General features: G+C 38.5%; 4 protein-coding genes across 4 annotated transcripts in view; 3 read left to right on the top strand and 1 right to left on the bottom strand.

The window, feature by feature from the left end:
- Positions 1-2,403, top strand: part of Cbr-gcy-23 — a gene marked incomplete at both ends in the record, with an annotated part of 4,639 nt that extends 2,236 nt beyond the window's left edge. Inside the window, 4 exons of the mRNA XM_045235893.1 lie at positions 20-1,242; positions 1,297-1,512; positions 1,746-1,863; positions 1,945-2,403. Coding sequence (XP_045091929.1) covers positions 20-1,242; positions 1,297-1,512; positions 1,746-1,863; positions 1,945-2,403 — 2,016 coding nt within the window. The remainder of the gene's footprint in view (positions 1-19; positions 1,243-1,296; positions 1,513-1,745; positions 1,864-1,944) is intronic.
- Positions 2,404-8,289: 5,886 nt separating this feature from the next.
- Positions 8,290-10,415, top strand: CBG01632 (the record flags this gene model as incomplete). The annotated part of the gene is made up of 3 exons (XM_002634040.2): positions 8,290-8,505; positions 9,540-10,145; positions 10,197-10,415. The coding sequence occupies 3 exons, from the start codon at positions 8,290-8,292 to the stop codon at positions 10,413-10,415; spliced, it is 1,041 nt and encodes a 346-aa protein (XP_002634086.2).
- A 90-nt stretch (positions 10,416-10,505) lies between these two features.
- CBG01633 lies at positions 10,506-17,449 on the bottom strand (the record flags this gene model as incomplete). The annotated part of the gene is made up of 13 exons (XM_002634041.1): positions 10,506-10,620; positions 10,666-10,825; positions 10,872-11,056; positions 14,422-14,545; positions 14,591-14,714; positions 14,767-14,898; positions 14,942-15,001; positions 15,047-15,223; positions 15,456-15,811; positions 15,858-15,985; positions 16,950-17,056; positions 17,113-17,181; positions 17,231-17,449. The coding sequence occupies 13 exons, from the start codon at positions 17,447-17,449 to the stop codon at positions 10,506-10,508; spliced, it is 1,956 nt and encodes a 651-aa protein (XP_002634087.1).
- CBG01634 lies at positions 11,481-11,890 on the top strand (the record flags this gene model as incomplete). Its single annotated transcript, XM_002634042.1, has 2 exons — positions 11,481-11,604; positions 11,661-11,890. 2 exons carry the CDS (start codon positions 11,481-11,483, stop codon positions 11,888-11,890), a joined length of 354 nt encoding a protein of 117 aa, XP_002634088.1.
- Positions 17,450-19,004: the final 1,555 nt, after the last annotated feature.

Raw genomic sequence — 19,004 nt, 5'->3', positions numbered from 1 at the left:
TATTAGAAAAGTAAGTGAGTTGGAGCCAGTTCTTTTGAACAATTGTGACGGAACAAAAACTGGAAACGGATGTTATGAATTGCAAATCACGGACCTTTCCACAGGATTTTGGCCTTCGATCGATGGAACTCTTCCTCCAGATGAACCAGTTTGTGGTTTTCGAAATGAAAAATGCGATTATACTATGATGATCATTGGAGGCTGTGTTATCATTTTCATTATCCTCTTGATTATTTCCGGATTTTTCATTTCTCGAGTCTGTGAGAATCGTGCACTTGCCAACACTCCTTGGCGAATCTGGCGAGATGACTTCCGTGTGATTCAGGAGGATGAAATGAAGTCGATGCTCTCGATTGGTTCTTCTAAAACAAAAATGTCTAACATGAGTATGTTTGTGAAGCATCATGCAGTAGTTGGAACAAACACTCACGCCTCCTTCCATCTCTATCCACAGAGGAGACCAATTGTTTTCAACCGACAGGATCTTCAACTATTGAATCAGATGAAACAGGCGGTGCACGATAATTTAAATCCATTCCTTGGGATGTCTTTTAATGAAAAAGAAGAAATGGTTGTTCTCTGGAAATTCTGTTCAAGAGGAACTATTCAGGATATGATTTACAACCAGGAGGTGGTTCTCGATGCGAAGTTCCATGGAGCATTCATTCGGGATATCACTCTGGGACTGGAATATTTACATTCTTCAATCATTGGTTATCATGGATCATTAACTCCGTGGTCTTGCCTGATTGACAGAAATTGGATGATTAAACTGACCGACTTTGGAATCGCTAATCCTTTGGAACGGTGGGAGAAAATGGGATTGATATCGACTGAAACTTTGAAAGAAGGAGACGATAAAAGTGGATCAGCGCAGAAGACAAGTATCCTATACCAACCACCGGAAATGCTGAAGAACAGAGAATCTAACAGACTAAGAAGAATGGATCAATCGTGGGTGAAACAGTCTCAAGCTCGACGTCAAATGGGAGATATTTATGCTTTTGGAATGGTGATGCATGAGATTCTCTTCCGTGCTCTTCCTTTCCCAAATGGAACGAATATATCGGAAGTGCTGGATTACATTCGAGATGGAACAAGGAACTTCCGTCCAACTATTCATGATCGTACCCAGATTCATCCAGATCTTGTCGCTCTTCTTCTTGATTGCTGGAATGAGAATCCAGAAGTTCGACCATCAATTCGACGTGTCAGATTGAATACAGAAAACTATCTGAAAGTGTGAGTAAAGAAATGTTTCAAAAACTCTTAAATTCTAACTTTTGTAAGTTTCAGCAAAGGATCTCTGGTAGATCAAATGATGAGAATGATGGAACAATATGCGAACAATCTTGAGAAACTGGTTGCGGAGAGAACTGGAATGTTAGAGGAAGCCAACGTTCGAGCAGATAAACTTTTGAGTCAGCTTCTTCCAAAATATGTGGCAAATGAGTTGAAAATGGGTCGATCTGTTCCACCAAAGACATTCAATATGGCCTCTGTTATGTTCAGGTGAAAAACAATGGATTACCGTACCCCTAGACAACTGTGAGCTCAATTATCTCGATTCATGTGAAAGTTATTGAAAATTTGTCAACAGCTAAATTATTTATCATAATATAACTAATATTTCACAGTTGACCGAATTTTTATATCTTTCACAGGAATCAAAATAACTGAGCTTAAAGTTGAGCGAGCTTTTATTAAAGAAAGTACTTTATATTTTCAAAAATGTTGGTTTTCAGTGACATTGTCGGATTCACCACAATTTGCTCTTCGTCTTCTCCACTTGAAGTTGTCAGTATGTTGAATAGTATCTACAGCAAATTCGACGACGCCATCAACAAACACTCAGCTTACAAGGTACGGGATTACGGTTGTCTGGTCTAATGTACTTCTTCTTAGTGACTCATAAGCAGCTCTTAAAATTTTAATCCATTCCAGGTCGAAACCATTGGCGACGCCTACATGATAGTGTCCGGAATTCCAGAAGAAAATGGAAATGAGCATATCAGGAACATTTGTAACACTGCTCTTGAACTAATGCTTCTTCTCAAAACTTATGAAATTCCTCATCGTCGAAATGTCAAACTCCGAATCCGTCTTGGTATCCACACGGGAACCGTAGCCGCAGGTGTCGTCGGTCTCACTGCTCCTCGTTATTGTCTTTTCGGAGACACTGTCAACGTGGCATCCCGAATGGAGTCTACCAGTGAGCCGGAGAAAATTCAAATGAGTCAAGAGGCGCGTGACTTCTGCCTCCGCTACTATCAAGAGTTCCAAATCGTGCTTCGTGGCGTCGTTGAGGCAAAAGGCAAGGGACCGGTGACGACGTACTGGCTGTTGGGAAAACAATCCGAGAGCCAGATGCAACAAAAAAATTTCTCACAGCTCGGTATCTAGACAAATCTCCGTATAAGAGCCCCGCTTAGATTCTTGTGTATTTCCCTTAATGCATTATATCCTCGGATCAACGATGCATTTACTTGATTATACATATATTTTTGAGAATTCCAGTTAATAAATAATATATTCTGTATGTTGTGAATTCGAATATTTCAGAGGGATAGAGGAAGAGGGAAAATCATACCTCAGTGTCCGAGACTCTACCCAATATAGTCACTTAGTGTCTGTACCATTTAGCACTGTTCTGCTAACTGTAGATGGTACATATTTACACCTTCTTCTCAACATGTGCGGGAATTTTCGAAAAATAGGTGGTTCTGGGAAAGTGTGTTGGTGAGTGAACATGACTTTGGTGTAAATATGGGCATTCAATTAGCAATAGTGTAAAGTTGATAATTGGTGGGTTCAAACGGCTAAGAAGAAATACTCAGAGAATCAAAGAATGAGTTGGTGCATCTGGACTGATGATTGCTATATGGGTTGGTGATAATTGAACACCAGAACATCTTAATTTTAAAGAAAAAACATTTCGATTCTTGTAAAACTGATGCTTTAAAATCAATATACCAAAGCCTAACGGTTTCATTACTCCTAAATCCTGCCCTCAAAAGTTAAGCTTTCTCGAAGTACAAAGATTACTTGACCTTCTTTGCTTTTGTCCAATTCTTCCGCTTCTTTTCAAATTCAAAAAAAAAAACTTTCTTCTTTCTTTTTGAATGTTTGCCATCGTCGTTGTCTCATCACTTATACATTCCAACTTCTTGTTTGTCGTCTTCTTGTACATAATTACGTATTCCACCTTTTTTTCTTTTTTGTCGGTCCCGGTGATAATAAAGTGATATAATTCTAATGATAATGATGTTTTTTATAGAGACTATCAGTGGTACGCACAAGAATGTGTTTGAATGGGTAAAGGTTTTTCTCAAATTGTAAGACTGACATGACATATTTTCGCGTTTTCAGATTTTCGGCTGCGGCTGTCGTCTTTTGGGCGAAAGTTAAGGGTTTGTTGTCTTTTGAGCGAACTATGAGCACCTTTTGGGCGAAGTTGGGGCGCCACCGTCTTTTGAGCGGACTTTGGGCGCTTTTTGGGCGAAGTTAAAGCGCCGACGTCTTTTGAACGAATTTCGGGCGCCTTTTGGGCGAAATTTGGTGGTAATCTCTGTTGGCAAACTGTTGATGGAAATATTAGTTGATGTAATGGATTGTGTTTGAGTTTGAAGGAATTGTTAAGTTTCCAATAAAAACATGGCATTATAATTAGTATGTATTTTTTAAATATTTTTCTTCCTCAGTTTTGATTTATAATTGATAATTTATACTCAACTTGAAAATTAAAGTTTCAAAAGTTGTGGTACTTTAGATGATAACAATTTTTCCGTTGAAAAAAGTGATGCCGATTGCGAGAAAACAACAACATAAAATGTATGCCCTCTAAAAAGTCAACTTTTGGTGTCTGTAAAAGGACTTAAAACTCGTATTTTATATACAATCTCTAAACCAAAGCCCAAACGGACTACCGAATTTCCCCTCATAGAAGACCTCCCAAACCTTTAAAATCTTTCATAGGAATCGAGATAATTGAGCTCACTCATGTAGAAAATAAAAGTAAACTCTGGCGAAAGTTGGCGAATCCTGAAATAGGAAGTCGGTGATGTAGTAGATGGTCGGACGCAGATTTGGCGAACTTTGGCGAACTCTACGCGAGTTTTGAATGCGTTGCGTGCAAACGACGCGTGTGTTCCGAATTTTGCATCACCTATTTTTTTTCAGTCAGTTTTTTTCACTATCAGAAATTTTTATTTTCCGACTTGTTTGTAGAGAAATAAGAGAACCTTGATTACCTACCTGCTTTGAGTGACACTTCAAGGTGGTTGTATTCGTTTGTTCACTTTTTTCTTACCTCCAAAACTTTGTTCTCCTTCTTCTTTTTTTTTTCAATCCAATTCCTTCATGCACCCTTCGCACATTGATTTATGCACTTCAGCAGTTCCCACAAAAAACCAGGTCACCAGAACTTCTGGCGCCTGTACCCTCTTCTTCGTAAAAATTCGAAATCCCATCATGATCTACCAGTGACAAATGACAATCGCAACACGTTAATTGGCCCAACAGAGAAAACACTCGAGAGACACAAGATATAAAATAAAACGGCTCTAATTGGATACCCTACGAGAGAGTATATGAAGTGGAGAGACGCAGAGAAGAGATAAAGAAGCCGCCCCGATATAGTGTTTAGACGCCATAGATACGTCACGTCCTTGAACCGGAGAGGGTGTCCATCTTCTGTGACTTTGTTCATAGAAGCCGAAGTCTTCTCACCCACTCCAAAAGCTCAGAATCTCTTTTTGGCAACTCTCATCTTCTTCTAACTGTTCTTCAGAATAACCTCCAAACAGTAAGTTTGTTGTTTTGGAGGTTCGTTGCGTAATGGTACAACTCAAACAATTGCGTAAGATGGAATAAACGCAACAAAGTTTTTGAGTGATGGGGTGGTCCCCTGTCCGGGTGACACAATTGTCGCACTTCCTTTAATTCTGGTTGATTGACGAAGGACAGGTAGTTGGATTGGTTTTTCGCGAAATTTGAAGGTTCAAGAGCGTTCGAAACCACTGAGGTAATCGAATCATAACCTTTTTTTCTGGATGTATAATGGATTCGAATTATGCGAAGTACTTGGGGCCGGTAGAAAATTAGATCAGGATTCGGATACAGGGAAATTGAGGATAATATCTTTTTTTGACATCCCGGTTTGATCGTGATTAAATGTTCTAATACAGGGTGTCCCAGAATTACCCGGACTTATAAAACCGGGTATATCTCTAGACATAAATATCTTGCGCGCACGAAAATTGGTAGAAATATGATTTTACGTTTGATTCAAAGCTACTGAAATTTTCAAACCGATTCCTCAAGGTTAATCATTGTTATGATTGTCCAAAGATGAATATTTCTTGCGCGCCGTCATGATTTTATGAGATGAAACAACTTTGACAAGCAATAACTCAGCTCAAAGTCGATTAAAAGATTTGAAACTTGGCCAGTGTAATGATGAAAAATTTGAATTTTCGCATTTCAAATTTAAGCTCAGTACAGTACCTCTTACCAACACTAGGTTATTCCAAACTTCGACATCAAAATCAATATGCTACCTGCTCCCATGATACCATAATCCTCTATCAACCACGTGGAAGCCCACTCGACTACTTCAGAAAGATTTGTTTATAAATGACATTAATAGCCTAAAGGGTCAATCCCATTTTATGTAAGTCGATCGCTCGTCAAACAGATCATTCAACTATCCTCCTATCCCCCAGCCCCTCTCTCGGCAATGAATCTTCCGGCTCACTGCGGGACGTCACCCCCTTCTTCTTCTTCTACCCCTATTATAAAAACGTTGACTCCTCGAAACGAAAACGTCTTTGCGGCACATTTGCACAGGTGTTCGTCGTCTGTCTCTTTTCTTTTCTTTTACCACTACCCGCCAAATGATACACCAATCATCTTTGTTGCGAAAACTTTGCCCCCTCTTTTTTTCTAATACCAACAATCTAATCGAACACAGAAGTGACCCTAAAAAGGACACCTGTTTGGTTTCGATAATTGGAAAAAGAGATGTAGAGAGATGATTATCCTGACTTTCACCTGCCTCCGTCAATCCACGTCATCTACAGGACGGTTTGAAAAATAAACACCTGCCAACCCCACCCCACGGGAACACAATTCTAGAATTGATGAGTTATGAGGTGAGCACTTGAACCTGAAGATCCCCCATTCGTTGGCAGGAAAGTGTGTTAATTATGTATTGTATTGTGTTCGAGGTATGAAACTTGTGGAGGGGGTCCTATAGGTAATAACGGGTTAGAATTAAAATCAAGAGGGTGCTCAGTGACGTGGATTGTCATTCTATTGGTTAGTATGACTACATGATCTTATAGGTTCTGTCGAATAGATTTTCGGTATACTAGGGATTCTATCCGTTCAGCAATATGATTTTAGGTAAACCGTTCACTAGAAAAATTGACAATTTGGTGCTAACAGTTGCGTTCAAATTTACAGTTATGTGAGAACCGACGCCTGCGAACAGCTAACATATATAGATTAATGACACCAAGATGTATATATGTTCTTCTGGGAAAAAAATTAACGATTACAGTATAATTACTTCTGTTTGGTGGTTTAAAAAAAAGGATAACGTCCTTGAACATATACCAAGAATTTACCGTACTTCCTGTTATGTCAACTTTGAGCTCAATTATCTCGATTCCTGTAAAATATGTCAACCATTTATCAACAGATAAATTAGTTATCATAATATTAACAATATTTTATCAGTTGACAAAATTTTGATATCTTTCACGAGAAGCGAGATAATTGAGCTAGAAGTTGAGTGGGCTTCTTCTAGAGGAAATACGGCGTTTAGCTTCGAAACCCCAAGTGACTCAAATTCTAGTTTCTCGAACATTATTGACGCCAAAACTGCTTGCCCTCAATGCCTTCTGTAGTAATTAAACGTGGGAATAATTCTGGTTATCTAGTGCTTACATGAATAAAAAGTAGTCTCTGCCACTCTCATTAACCTTGAGAATACTCAATGTAGCCCAAAGTTGATCAAAATTGATCAAAGTTGACACCCGGATTCAAATGTTCCCCGGGATCAACTCTTCCAATTACCTTCTTGCTTCTTCTTCCGCTAAACCATCAAAACCCTAATCCAACCTGCCCGTCACCCTCTCTGATTTTAATCTGGGACCAATTGCATCTGCGTTCCTCTACGATAAAATCTCGATCACCTGTCCGCTAGACCATAAGAGCTCCTATGAGCAGACCAACACCGCCATTCGTGGGGTCTCCTATCTCCATCTTATGGGATCCATCCGATTTGTTTATAACTAGGTGACACCACTCCTATCTATTTTCCATCCAGAATTCACACCCAAAACATTCGGAAGAGCGCGAGCGATAACATCAAAGGAGAACGGGAGCGAATATGCAAATGTGTGTCGATTCGTCTTTTCTCACTACATAAACAGATTGGCAACAAATTCAAATTTATTTTATGAGTGAGGGAGTCATCTCTCCTCCTTCCTCCCTTCTTTTCCGTTTGAGTCATAAAGGGAAGGCGGAAGCGACACGAAGAGGCTCATCACTGATTCATTTTCTCGTGTCTTCTTCTTCTTCGTTCAATTTTCAAACTCCATCTACCACCTTGTACTGTTTTTTGTATTTGCCCTCCTTTTTGCCGTTTCGTCTGATCTTTTGAGCAAACATCCCAAATCCTAATTAGCTTCCAAAAAAAGAAGAAGCGTTCGATAGGTAACACCATATAAAGTAATACTTTTGCGGTCATTGACTCTATTCAACTTTTTTTGTACCTACACCCTCCCTCCTCTTTCCGGAGAAGAGGACTGATGAGCTAAGCCCCGCCCACACTGTTGGTACCTCCTTTCTTTTCGGACACTCGCCTCCTTCGCACCCGGCTGATGGGGCTCCATATACCCCTTCAGATATTTTTTGGGTTGAATTTTTCAATTTTCATAATAGTTTGCTTTAATTAACTTTTATTTTGGAAAAATGATCCTTCACCCGTTTCCATAGTCACCGTAAGTGGAATGCCACCCAAACTGTCAACTTTGAACCCACATATTCCTGTAAAAAATATCAAAATGGTCAAATGACAAAATACTTATCATAATAGCAGCATTATTTTGTCAGTCTATAACTTTTTTGTATTTTTCACAGGAAATGAGATATAGGAGCTCAAAGTGGACGGTGTGGGTGGTATTCTACTAGTGTTTACGGTTACTTGAAAGACATCTACTTTCCGTTATAGCTCTTTCATTTCCGTATTCTCAAAAAAAAAACAAATTTTCAGCTCACCAAATGATGATTGCCACAAAATGCCCAAGCCGTCAATCTCATTCTGACTACTATAGTGTCGGATCATCTTGCTCCTCATCGTGTTCCGAAGACGAGGCTCCCCCATTCCTGGACCAAGAACTGAAACCTCTGGTAGACGCTTCCACTACAACACAACCAGAAGATCTTTCTTCTCTTCCTGTTGGAGTCTGTCCACAATGCCTTCAAATTTTTGAACAGGTAAGAAATGATAACAGTGTAAACAGAACAGTAAATCATACAGAACAAAGGGTAGTTATCATTTAAGAGAACAAACTCTGGTCTACAGTATCAGGCATAAATTACTCCGTTTGTTTGCCAAACGGCACCCACTCTAAAAGAGCCTAATCGGCAGTGACCTATGGCTAGGTGTGCCATCATCAAAGTGACTATCCGACTCAATCCCCCGCAGAGTTACAACAGAGTCATCCCTATCCCCGAGGTTATTCGATACGGTATATGCGGATCTTTTTGTGTCCAATTTCCCTATTCTCATCGCAACATGTGTTTCTCTCTCCACCACCACTGCCCCAAAACGCCTGCAATTAGATCTTGAGTGTTAGAAAGAAACGCAACAGGGGCAAAAAAAATAAATTGGTTGCTCCCTGTACACGATGGCGCAATGAACATAAGGTTCAGATTAGCAGTTGTTAATTTTTCTACTATTATTCTTTGAGCAAATATGCAATTACGGTAGTGTGTGTATTGCCAGAAACCAAGTTTTCTTTTCCATTACCACCAGTGCGTGACCTGGAGGCGAAAAAAAAACATGTGGGTAGAAGGGAAAATGGATAGATAGGAAACCGGTCGGAAGGTAAAAAACATTTAATAGCGCATTGTTTGTTGGGGGAATGGATTCCCCGCAATTATGGATAGGAACCTTGGAAGAAGGTTATGCATCTGTAGGTTTGAATTTTCAATTGGATTTACCACACTGTAAATTTCGAGCTCAATTATCTTGGTTCTTAAGCAAGATATCAAAAATAAGTCAACGATAAAACATTTCTGAATTTATGAAAGACATTTTATCAGTTGACAACTTTTTCACATCTCGGACAAGAAACGAGAAAAAATTGGCTCAAAATTAGAAGTGTAGGTTTTAAATGGTATAAATGTGGCATCAGGAAACTAGAAAAATGACAAGTATATCCATTAATCTGTTGTTGTTGGACAGCTGATCTCATATTTCTTATCTATTCCCCCCTAATACCCCACTTCAAGTACCCCTTTTCCAGCCAGTCAGTCTCCAATGTGGTCACTCATTATGCCTCATGTGCTGCAATCATCTGCTCTTCTCGGTGAAACCAGTGACCACTGCTCATCTGAATCGTCAACGTCCTCGTATGGGAATTAGTCAGCGTGCCCCATCCACTATTCCCGGATCCAATGGCATCGTCATGTACCGTACTCCAAAGTGTCCCGTCTGTTGTGCACCGCCCTCTAGAGCTGGCCCTGTACCGAACCTTGCCCTCGATCATCTGCTTCGAAATATGAGAACTTTTCGATGGAATCAAATTGAGAAGGATGTGAGCAGCCGTGGATCTCGGAAGTGGGACGATGGACCTATCCAAGACTGTCGAATTGCTGTTCTGGGATCGGCAAAAGTTGGAAAAACGTGTTTCACAATGGTACAAAATGGGAATGAAGTGATGTTCCCAGATCTTCATAGCGAATCAGAAGATGCCGATGCCTACATGATAGAGATAGCAGATGGAATATCGGTGGAAAGAGCGTGCATTGCTTCCAGTGGTATCATAATCATGTACTCGGTGGTTGACAGACAATCCTTCTACCATGCCGCTGAGATATTCAAAAAGTTAGAGAACGAAAGAGAGCATAATGTAAGTTTTCAATGAGAAAAATCACTTGATCTTATTTTTATCAATTTTCAGCAACCAATAATTCTCGTCGGATCCAAGAAGGATGTCCGAGGCAAGCGAGTAGTCACATCCCTTGAAGGTCAACAGCTGGCACGAACACTGAGAGTCCCGTTCATGGAAGTGTCTTCGAAGTACAATGATTGCGTTTTTGATACATTTGAAGAGCTGGTCTCGATGATTCAGAAACAAAATGCTGCGTTTAAGAATGTAGTGAAACAAATTATTGTTTGATTCAACTAGATTATTTTCTATTATTTGAACAATCATTCGGTGAAAGAAAAAGGTTTTGGAATGACTTCATTTTTATATTTTTCAAAAAAGCTAAATAAATTTTCCAATTTGTCGATTTCGATTCCATTCTCGAGATGAGAAAGTTGTCATAAAAGTTTTCAGAAGTTTCTTGAAATGCTCCATGTTGTGGTGATGCTTCAGAAATCTGAAATATTGATTTTATGATTCTCAAATGATTCGGATAACTAACTTCTTCGTTACAACTCTCCTGCATGCAGCTGGCAGAACAAAATGGTTGCTATCCGGATCAATTTTCATAAAAATATGAGAAAGTCTGTGGAGAACGAAGTACCATCTCAATGGAGGCATTTGAACACAAGCAGTGGTACCAAAGTCATCCGGGCAATAGTCTGAAAACTGTCTTCAAAGTAACATATTTTCAATGTTCTCCCATACCAAAAGGCAAGTTTCTATAATTTCTTCTGATTCCAATCGGCAACAAATTGTACTCCGTAACCAATAGACTTCGCAATTCGATCTCGTTCAAACCAGTCTCCACAATTGTTAAAAAACAAATAGTTGAAATCAGAAGATGCCCTTTTCCATCAGATTCCATCAAACAAATATCTGCTTCGACGACACTGAAACAATCTGATTTGTAACTGTATGTGATTTGTTCATTTTGTCGTCTCTACTATCAAGTCACACTGATATTATGATCGAAACGAATGAAGGGAATCTACGCGCAGTGATCTTCAGACTATCGGTTGAAACAAACAAACACGTCAGCGTCTGACTCCGCCCATTTTCTGAAGACGTCATCTCTTCGAACCAGAAAACCTTTGCCCTCATCGTCAAACTAAATAGATCATGCGATCCCTTGCGGGATCTGATCAATCGTGATCATTGGGCATTCACCGAACTTCGGAAATAGTGCAGGAGACAAAGAGACAGAGACAGAAGACGTCAGAGTTAAAAACGATAATTGATAAGAGTGGGAACAATATAAAAACACAGGACGAAGGATATGGAAACAACAACAAGTCGATCTACTTTTGATTCGAAATGTCTTCTTCTTCTTCTCTTCGCAAAATCTTCGTTTTCCTTGGACTCGTAGCCATCGTGGCTGCTCAATGGGGAGTTAACTCTGGACTTGGACTTGGAGTTGGACCAGCTAGAGTTGGAGCAAGTGAGTTCATTATTTCTAGGTTTTTTTTTTTCAATTTCCTAACTACTGATTTTCAGATGTGAACGGAGGAGGATACGGAGGAAGAGGATACGGTGGTAATGGATATGGTAACGGATATGGTAACGGCTATGGAAACCAAGGATATTATGGAAATCAAGGTGGGTACGGAAATCAAGGATACTACGGAAACCAAGGAGGATACGGAGGAGGACGTGGAGCCTATGGAAACGTTGGACTCGGAGTCAACCCAGGAGTTGGAGGAATGGTTGGAGGACTTCTTGGTTAAGTAATTTTCGGTGTGCAATCATTATTCAATTGAAAAGTTTTATGTACCTGCTTTATGTAAATATTTCTTCTAATAAATGTATCAACAAAAACTTTTTGTACTTGACGACAGAAAATTGTTTGGTTCATTGTTAGGACGACTATTTTGGCGAATATGTTATTTTGATTTTTCTTACTATTAGGACAAGAGAAATTCGAAAAATGTAAACGGACTGTCAGAAAGTGAAAAATGTTTTTGAGACTGATGTGTTTGCAGATAGGTGATCAGACTTTGGAAGTAAACGTTTAAAGGTGGTATAAAGCAACATTTTCTCTGCTTTTTTTTTTGCAAAAAATCATGTAGATTCATGAATAAAATGAAGAAAAATTTCGAAAAAAATCTGCAATGAGAAAAAAACGCTTCAAAAAAAGCAAAGTTGTACCCGGTGGCTGGCGGCCGATTATGACCGCAATCCACCGGATACCACTTCCCTTTTTCGATGCGGTTTTCTCATTTTAGGAATTTTTTTAGAAATTGTTCTATATTTTTATGTGAAAATCATTTTTTTGTACAAAATGAAGCAGCTAAAACATTGCACACCACCTCTAATTTCTAAAAGATAAAGTGCGTTGCAGGTTCTTATGTCCACCCATGTTTAGGGTCATAACTTGAGAGCTGTTAGAGGATTCGGCCTAATTTTTTGAAAATCGGATTCGGGACAACAAATTACATCTAGTGGACAATTTTTGTAATGAAACCTTGAAAACTACCCGAGTTATCTGGAAAATTCTGAAGTATGCCTTTTGCAACCGTTGCAAGTTTATACATCCACTCCAAAGATCAGTAGATCACGACCTGCAGAGAAGACGGAGGTGTGCACATTCGATTCCGTGCAATAAAAATCACTGTAAAAAGTTTTTTCATTACGTGTTTCTCTTTCTTTGAGTTTGTATCATGCCATGGGATCTTTTGCCGACTGATGCTGGAAAAGCTCCAATCGGAGCAGTTGGAGCAGCTGGATGAACCAAAAAGCTATCAGAAAGCTATCGTCCGAAAATTAACGAAAAAAAAGCAGGATCAGCTCAAATTCTGCCCTCAAGATCCCAACGTATTAAACTCTTTGAAGTCGTGCAATGATACAAACCAGGTGTTGAAACTTGAAGTCATCAAGTGGACGGGTTACAGATGTATCAAAGATGACCCAGGCATCAAAAGAGCAATCATGGTCCCAGCTCCGGCCCCTATCGACGATCACAAAATACGTTGTCTCAACTTCTTTCAAAAGTGCATCGCATTCAACTGGGGGAAGGTGTTAAAGTTTAACATGATCTACCAAAAAACCTTAGCATGAATGTTTTTCATTCTAAAATAGTATCTGACAAAACTATCACCGTCTATACCACTAGCATTTTATTAGTCGACACATTTCGAGTATCTTTTATAGGAACCGAGATAATTGCCCAATAAATAAAACAACAGATGGTGCGCTTTCGGGGCGATTCAACTTACAATTAGTTTTTACTCGTTCGTCCTTAGTTTTTCACTTTTTTAATGGATTACGTAAATCTACTTTCAATTTTCGAGTTTTTAAAACTTTTCACACGTTACGCAACAAATCTTAAAAGATCAATCAATATTAGGTCACGCCCTCCTACCTCTGTCGTTGACAAAATTCCACGTATTCAAAAAAAACAATCCTTGAAGAAATCCCACTTTTTGAATTAGTTTGATAATTTTCACTAGCACTTTTTGACTGCTCTGAAGCTCCCTGCGAAAGCTGTTTATTGTTTCATTTGCTTTTTTCTTTCGATTGGTCGGATGCGAAAAAAGTTATAAAAGGCCCTCAGGGTCGCCATGTTTGGTGGTTCATGGCTAGGTGAATTCATTTTCACTGAACGTCCCCCTTTTGCAAAAGACTCAATCAAAGAAAAAAGAAACAAATGAACAAAAACAATAAATGGCGATCGTATAGCTTTTTAGCAGTGACAAAGAACTATTGAAAATTAGAAAACTGTCTCGTCGGAGACGGGGGTTTTGTTTTGGTGTTTTCCCCCAGTGAAAACCCATTTTCCCTTTCATGTACTGAGCCTCTACGTGGCGAAAGGGATCAACAGACTTTCTAGTCTGGCTAATCAGTACACTTTGAAACTTGTCATTTTTCATAATTTTTGTTTTCAATAAATCCCTTGTTTTACATCTTCCATTTCATATTTCTCTTTTCCAAGCCCGTTTCCAAGAAGGAAGAATCAAAATTGGGCACCTCCGTCTTCGCTGGAGGTCGGGATCTACTGATCTTAGGAGTGGACGTATAAACTTGCAACGGTTGCAAAAAGCATATTTTCAGACTTTTCCAGATAACTCGTGTAGTTTTCAAGGTTTCGTTAAAAATTGCCCACTAGATGTAATTTGTTGTCCCGAATCCGATTTTCAAGAAATTAGGCCAATACCTCTAAAAGCTCTCAAGTTATGGCCCTAAACATGGGTGAACATAAGAACCTGCAACGCACTGTATATGTACTGAAATCTGGTTTACCTAGTTTCTGCTTCCTTACCTTAAAGTTGACAACTGTGACAATTGTGCACATTTCTCATCGGAACTTCCTAACCTTCCCAGTGTTCCAATCACTCGACACTTCAAACTATTCCAACCAATGTTCTCATCCGGCTGATGACCATCTAAAAACAATTGATCATCGATTATAACAATCCATTTCATAATACCTTCTACGTTCCCCAAACTTCTCCTTCGTTTCTGTTGTGACATTTTCAAAATGTTTGACGCTTTCACGGATGGAACACCAGTCTTTTCCTTGGTTCCTCCATTCAACCAGAAAGATAATTGGTCCTTAAAATCCATAAAATTAAATTCGTTCAATTAATTTCTGAAAAAAACTTACAAGAATTTCTTCAGGATCCGGATGCTGAATAATCAAACGATCCATTTCAACATCGATTTTTCGTTTTCTACTTGTCGCAATTATCACCAACTCTTCGTTTCCCACTAAAAACTGTTGTGCTTCTTTTGTTGCCTGAATCTTGTCTTATTCAAGCTGATAAATTATTGATCGTTACCAAATGAACATCATCTACCAGTAGATATCTAACCAATTTGTGCTCAACATCGTGTAAAATCTGAAAACTTTTAAGATTTTCACCAGCTTCTAAACTGCATCTTACTACTTTTGTTTTCGATTCGATTTCCCTTCTCAATTCAGCAGCACTCATTTTTTCCTTGGCTTGAATTAAAACAGATTCGTCATATTTTCGTTGAATTCGTTGTAGGATTGCAGTTTTTCCAGTACAGTACTCCCCGACCAACAGTGTGGATTTTCGAGATCTTATGTTGCATTCAAGCTGAATAAAGAAAATGAAGAAAACGCCGTAACACCTGAAATAGAATGGCCCTCACACTGTCAAGTTTGAGCTATCAAAATAAAAATCAACTGATAAAATGTTTGGAATATAATAATGAACAAAGTAATAGTTAACAAATTTTTGATGTCTTTCACAGGAAACGAGATAAATTGGCTCAAAGTAAAAAGTTAGGACCCTTCTGTCACCGACTTTATTGTAAATTAGAGCTAACCTTCGTTAGTAACTCTTGATCCAACTTCATATCAGCATAGTAATCTCTCATGAAATCCTCTGTTGTAGGAATGGATGTAGATTCGATATCAGGAAGGCTATCCAACTTCTTTGTTATCAAATCTTCAATTGGTTTGATTGCTCCGCTCAAATCATCAAACATAATGTGTTTGAAATGCGTGTTATTGATTCCAGATGTCCGTACAGAATACTCGATGAACTTGAAAGGAGCCACAGCTCCTTTCACCATTGATGTCAAATATTTTGTTCTTTCTCGATTGACAGGTGAATCAATAAAATTGGTAACATTGAAAGGCAGTTCTTGGTGAAAACTTGGATTTCGATAGAGAAAAATAGCTGGAAGGAAGATAAATCTTGAAGATTTAAAGATATGAATTCTCACAGCTAGGATTCTGAAGACCAGCTAATTGAAGGAAGACTTCCGAGTAAGATTGTTCACTCGAGATTGCATGCTGTCGGAGGAAAGATTCATCGGTGAAAGTGTGGTCGATTATGTATCCAGCACATTCTCTGAAAAAGCGGAGATGGTTTCTGGTCCTTCATAAACTACTGATTTTACTTGTTTGGATCTTACAAAAATCTCTAAAACCGGATTTTTTCGAGTTTTGAAGTAAAACCTGTATCAGGAGGGCCCCTAATTTTCAATTTTTGAGCCAATTTATCTCGGTTACTGTCAAAGATATAAAAACTTTATCAGCTGATAAATTGTTTACCACAATATCACAAACATTCACAATCACAATCAGTTGACACATTTTTGGTATTCTGCCTAGGAGCAAGAAAAATCAGCTTAAGTTGCCGAAAAGCATACAGACGGCGGCTGAAGATCTAAGATTTGGCTATATTTTTTCTTCTATATCATGTTTTACAGAAGCGTAAACTCAAAACTTGTGCTAGAAGTTTTCAAGAAAAGGTGTGCCACATCGCTCAGGTTCTACTCAATCAAAAAGAAAACACATGATGTGAAACCTGCATTAGACAGACCGGCCTCTCTATTGTTCCAAGGTACATTCGGAATGCCCTTATATTAAAGGGACCCTTCGAATGCAGGGTTTGAGGTATTAACTTTTTAAAGTTTTCCTACATCAAACACCAGAAACTACAATCCCTATCCTACAGCCGGATTCACTTCCTTTTCTCTAATTCCGTCTAAAATCTATAGTCCAGAAATCCTAATTGTTATTCTCTCAGCCACCAACAGCATTGTCCTATTATACTTTTTCTCCTCCGATAATCATAATCATTTTTTATTCTCCCCCTTCCATCATCTCATCCTAAACGTCATCTTCTTCTTCACTTTATCCTCCTTATTTTTCTTCCCCCTCATCGAACAAAACATTTCCGCAAAGCCATTGGTCGTGTCGAACGGCTGGATGTCCAACTGGTTTTGTACCCATCATTTTTCTCTCATTTTCTTTTGCCCAAGTCAACCGTCCATCATCGTATTGATCAGCCATCATTATCTCACGCTTACCCGAGGAAGTGCAAATAGAAGAAGTTGGATGAGGAAGCTGACGCTTCTCGACACAATCTTTCAATTAGATACAGACATGAAGCATCTTCAAGATGAGCCTTTGATCCCTGAAGACATCTTGAGGGTTTCTTTCTTTGATTTTTAGTTCCAAAATAACACTTACCCAATTAAAATCCTCCACCTGAAGCACTATTTGTTTTTCACTCGCTATTGATTGCAATTTATTCTCCACCTGAAAACCCAATTCTATTTCCTAGCACCTCCAGTTTCAAATCTCTTACCAAATCCAACACTGCTCTTCGTTCATTTCTGAAATCTTTATAAGTTGTAACCAGGAGAACTCTCATAGTCTTCCATCCAGTTTGTTTCTGTTTTTTCTTCTTGTTGTTCCCAGTATTTGGTGAAGAGTATGGATCTGTCACCGAATTCATTCGTTTCCATAGCTTATCATAGTCTGATCGTTCGAAATGGCTGCCATCAGATGACACTTGACAGCCCATTCGCCTAGAATTTTCAATTGATTAGTTGAAAAGGGAAGTTTTGAACACGAGTTAGTGTTTTTGGTAAATACATAGCAAATAAACACTCCCCACGGAAATTACTTCTTCTTGGGTATAATTGAAGGTTTGTGTGTTTTGAGTGGGGTAGAATAGTGAGAATGTTCTATGATCAGAATAGATATAAATATACTCAATGTTTAGAAAGAAAATTAGAAAAAGTACAATGGCTGTGAATTTTCAGGGAGTTTCTAGAGGACAAAATAGGATATTGTTATAGTTTGAGTTGTAGAAAACTAGACAACTTCCGTTTGAGCTCAGAAGTCCACCCAAACCTTCAACTTCGAGCTCAATTATCTCGTTTCTTGTGAAAGCTATCCAAAATTTGCCAACTGGTAAAATGTTGGTAATATTATGATGAATAATTTGTCAGTTGACAAAATTTTTATAGCTTTCACAGAAAGTGAGCCAATTGAGCTCAAAGTTGACGATTTTGTGTGGTATTCTATTAGAGCAAATACGGTGGTTTGGTCACTTTGAATCCCTACAAAAGTTGTTCAAAATGTTTCGATTTTTTGGTCGAGACCTATATCATTCGAAAGCTGAGAACACGCCCTTTCCGAATCTGTTTTTCGTTTTTGCTGCGGACCTACCAGTTTCGAGAAAAAGAAGTTTTAAATTTAGACCACTGAACCATTCAATCGATATTTTCTATTGTTTCAATTGTATTTAAGTATTTAGTGTTCACGCGATCCAAAATTCCCATTTTAATTGAAGAAATCAATAGAAAATCCAGAGTAACCGGAAATTAAAACCTATGTTCTCAGCTTTCGAATGACATAGGTCTCGACCCGAAACTTCAAACTAAGTTCACAATCTTCCCTAGTGAGCTAAACGGTTACAAGTGGCATCACTCATTTTTCAGCGCTAATCATAGGCCCTTCTTGGTTGCAAACGATCTCCTCAGAATAAAATTTGGCAAAAAAAGTTGTCAAAAACAACAATGAAGTTCTATTTTTGTTTAGTATACTGAAAATTTCAGACAAGTTGAAAACTTCTGAAATACTTTTGTAGGAATTCAAAGTTAACTACTGTACTTGGCAATATTGTTTAAAACTGAAATTGAATTTTTCGATCCCAACATCCAAATTTCAGTTCCCATCGAAAGCTTTTTTTTAAAGACTTCTACCGTATCCGACAATAAGCTAAGTTTTTGAGTCATAATTCCATGAAATGCAACTTCTCCTTTCTAGAAAACAGGTCTAACTTTTTTCGGATCTTCAGATTAAAGTTCAAACCGTTTTCCATGTGATCTCATAATCTAATTCTCCAATATTCATATCAATTTCGTCTAAATCAAGACCTCAATTGATAAGGCACAAATCTCGTAACGATTTGATCAATGAGACTCAATAAATCCTTCCAATTTCTCTTTGTCGGTTTTCATCTTCTAGGTGTATTTTCCCGTATGATTCTCTTTTCAGGAACAGGACCTCTTTATGGGAGTCTCTTATCATTATCTCCCTCTTGGAACAGACCTGTTACGTCGTCAACATCT

This window comes from Caenorhabditis briggsae (assembly GCF_000004555.2).
Source record: "Caenorhabditis briggsae complete genome, chrIV, whole genome shotgun sequence".
NCBI classification, from domain to species: domain Eukaryota; kingdom Metazoa; phylum Nematoda; class Chromadorea; order Rhabditida; family Rhabditidae; genus Caenorhabditis; species Caenorhabditis briggsae.
The sequence above is the reverse complement of the archived record's forward strand: the minus strand, read 5'-3'. Positions and strand labels throughout refer to the sequence as shown.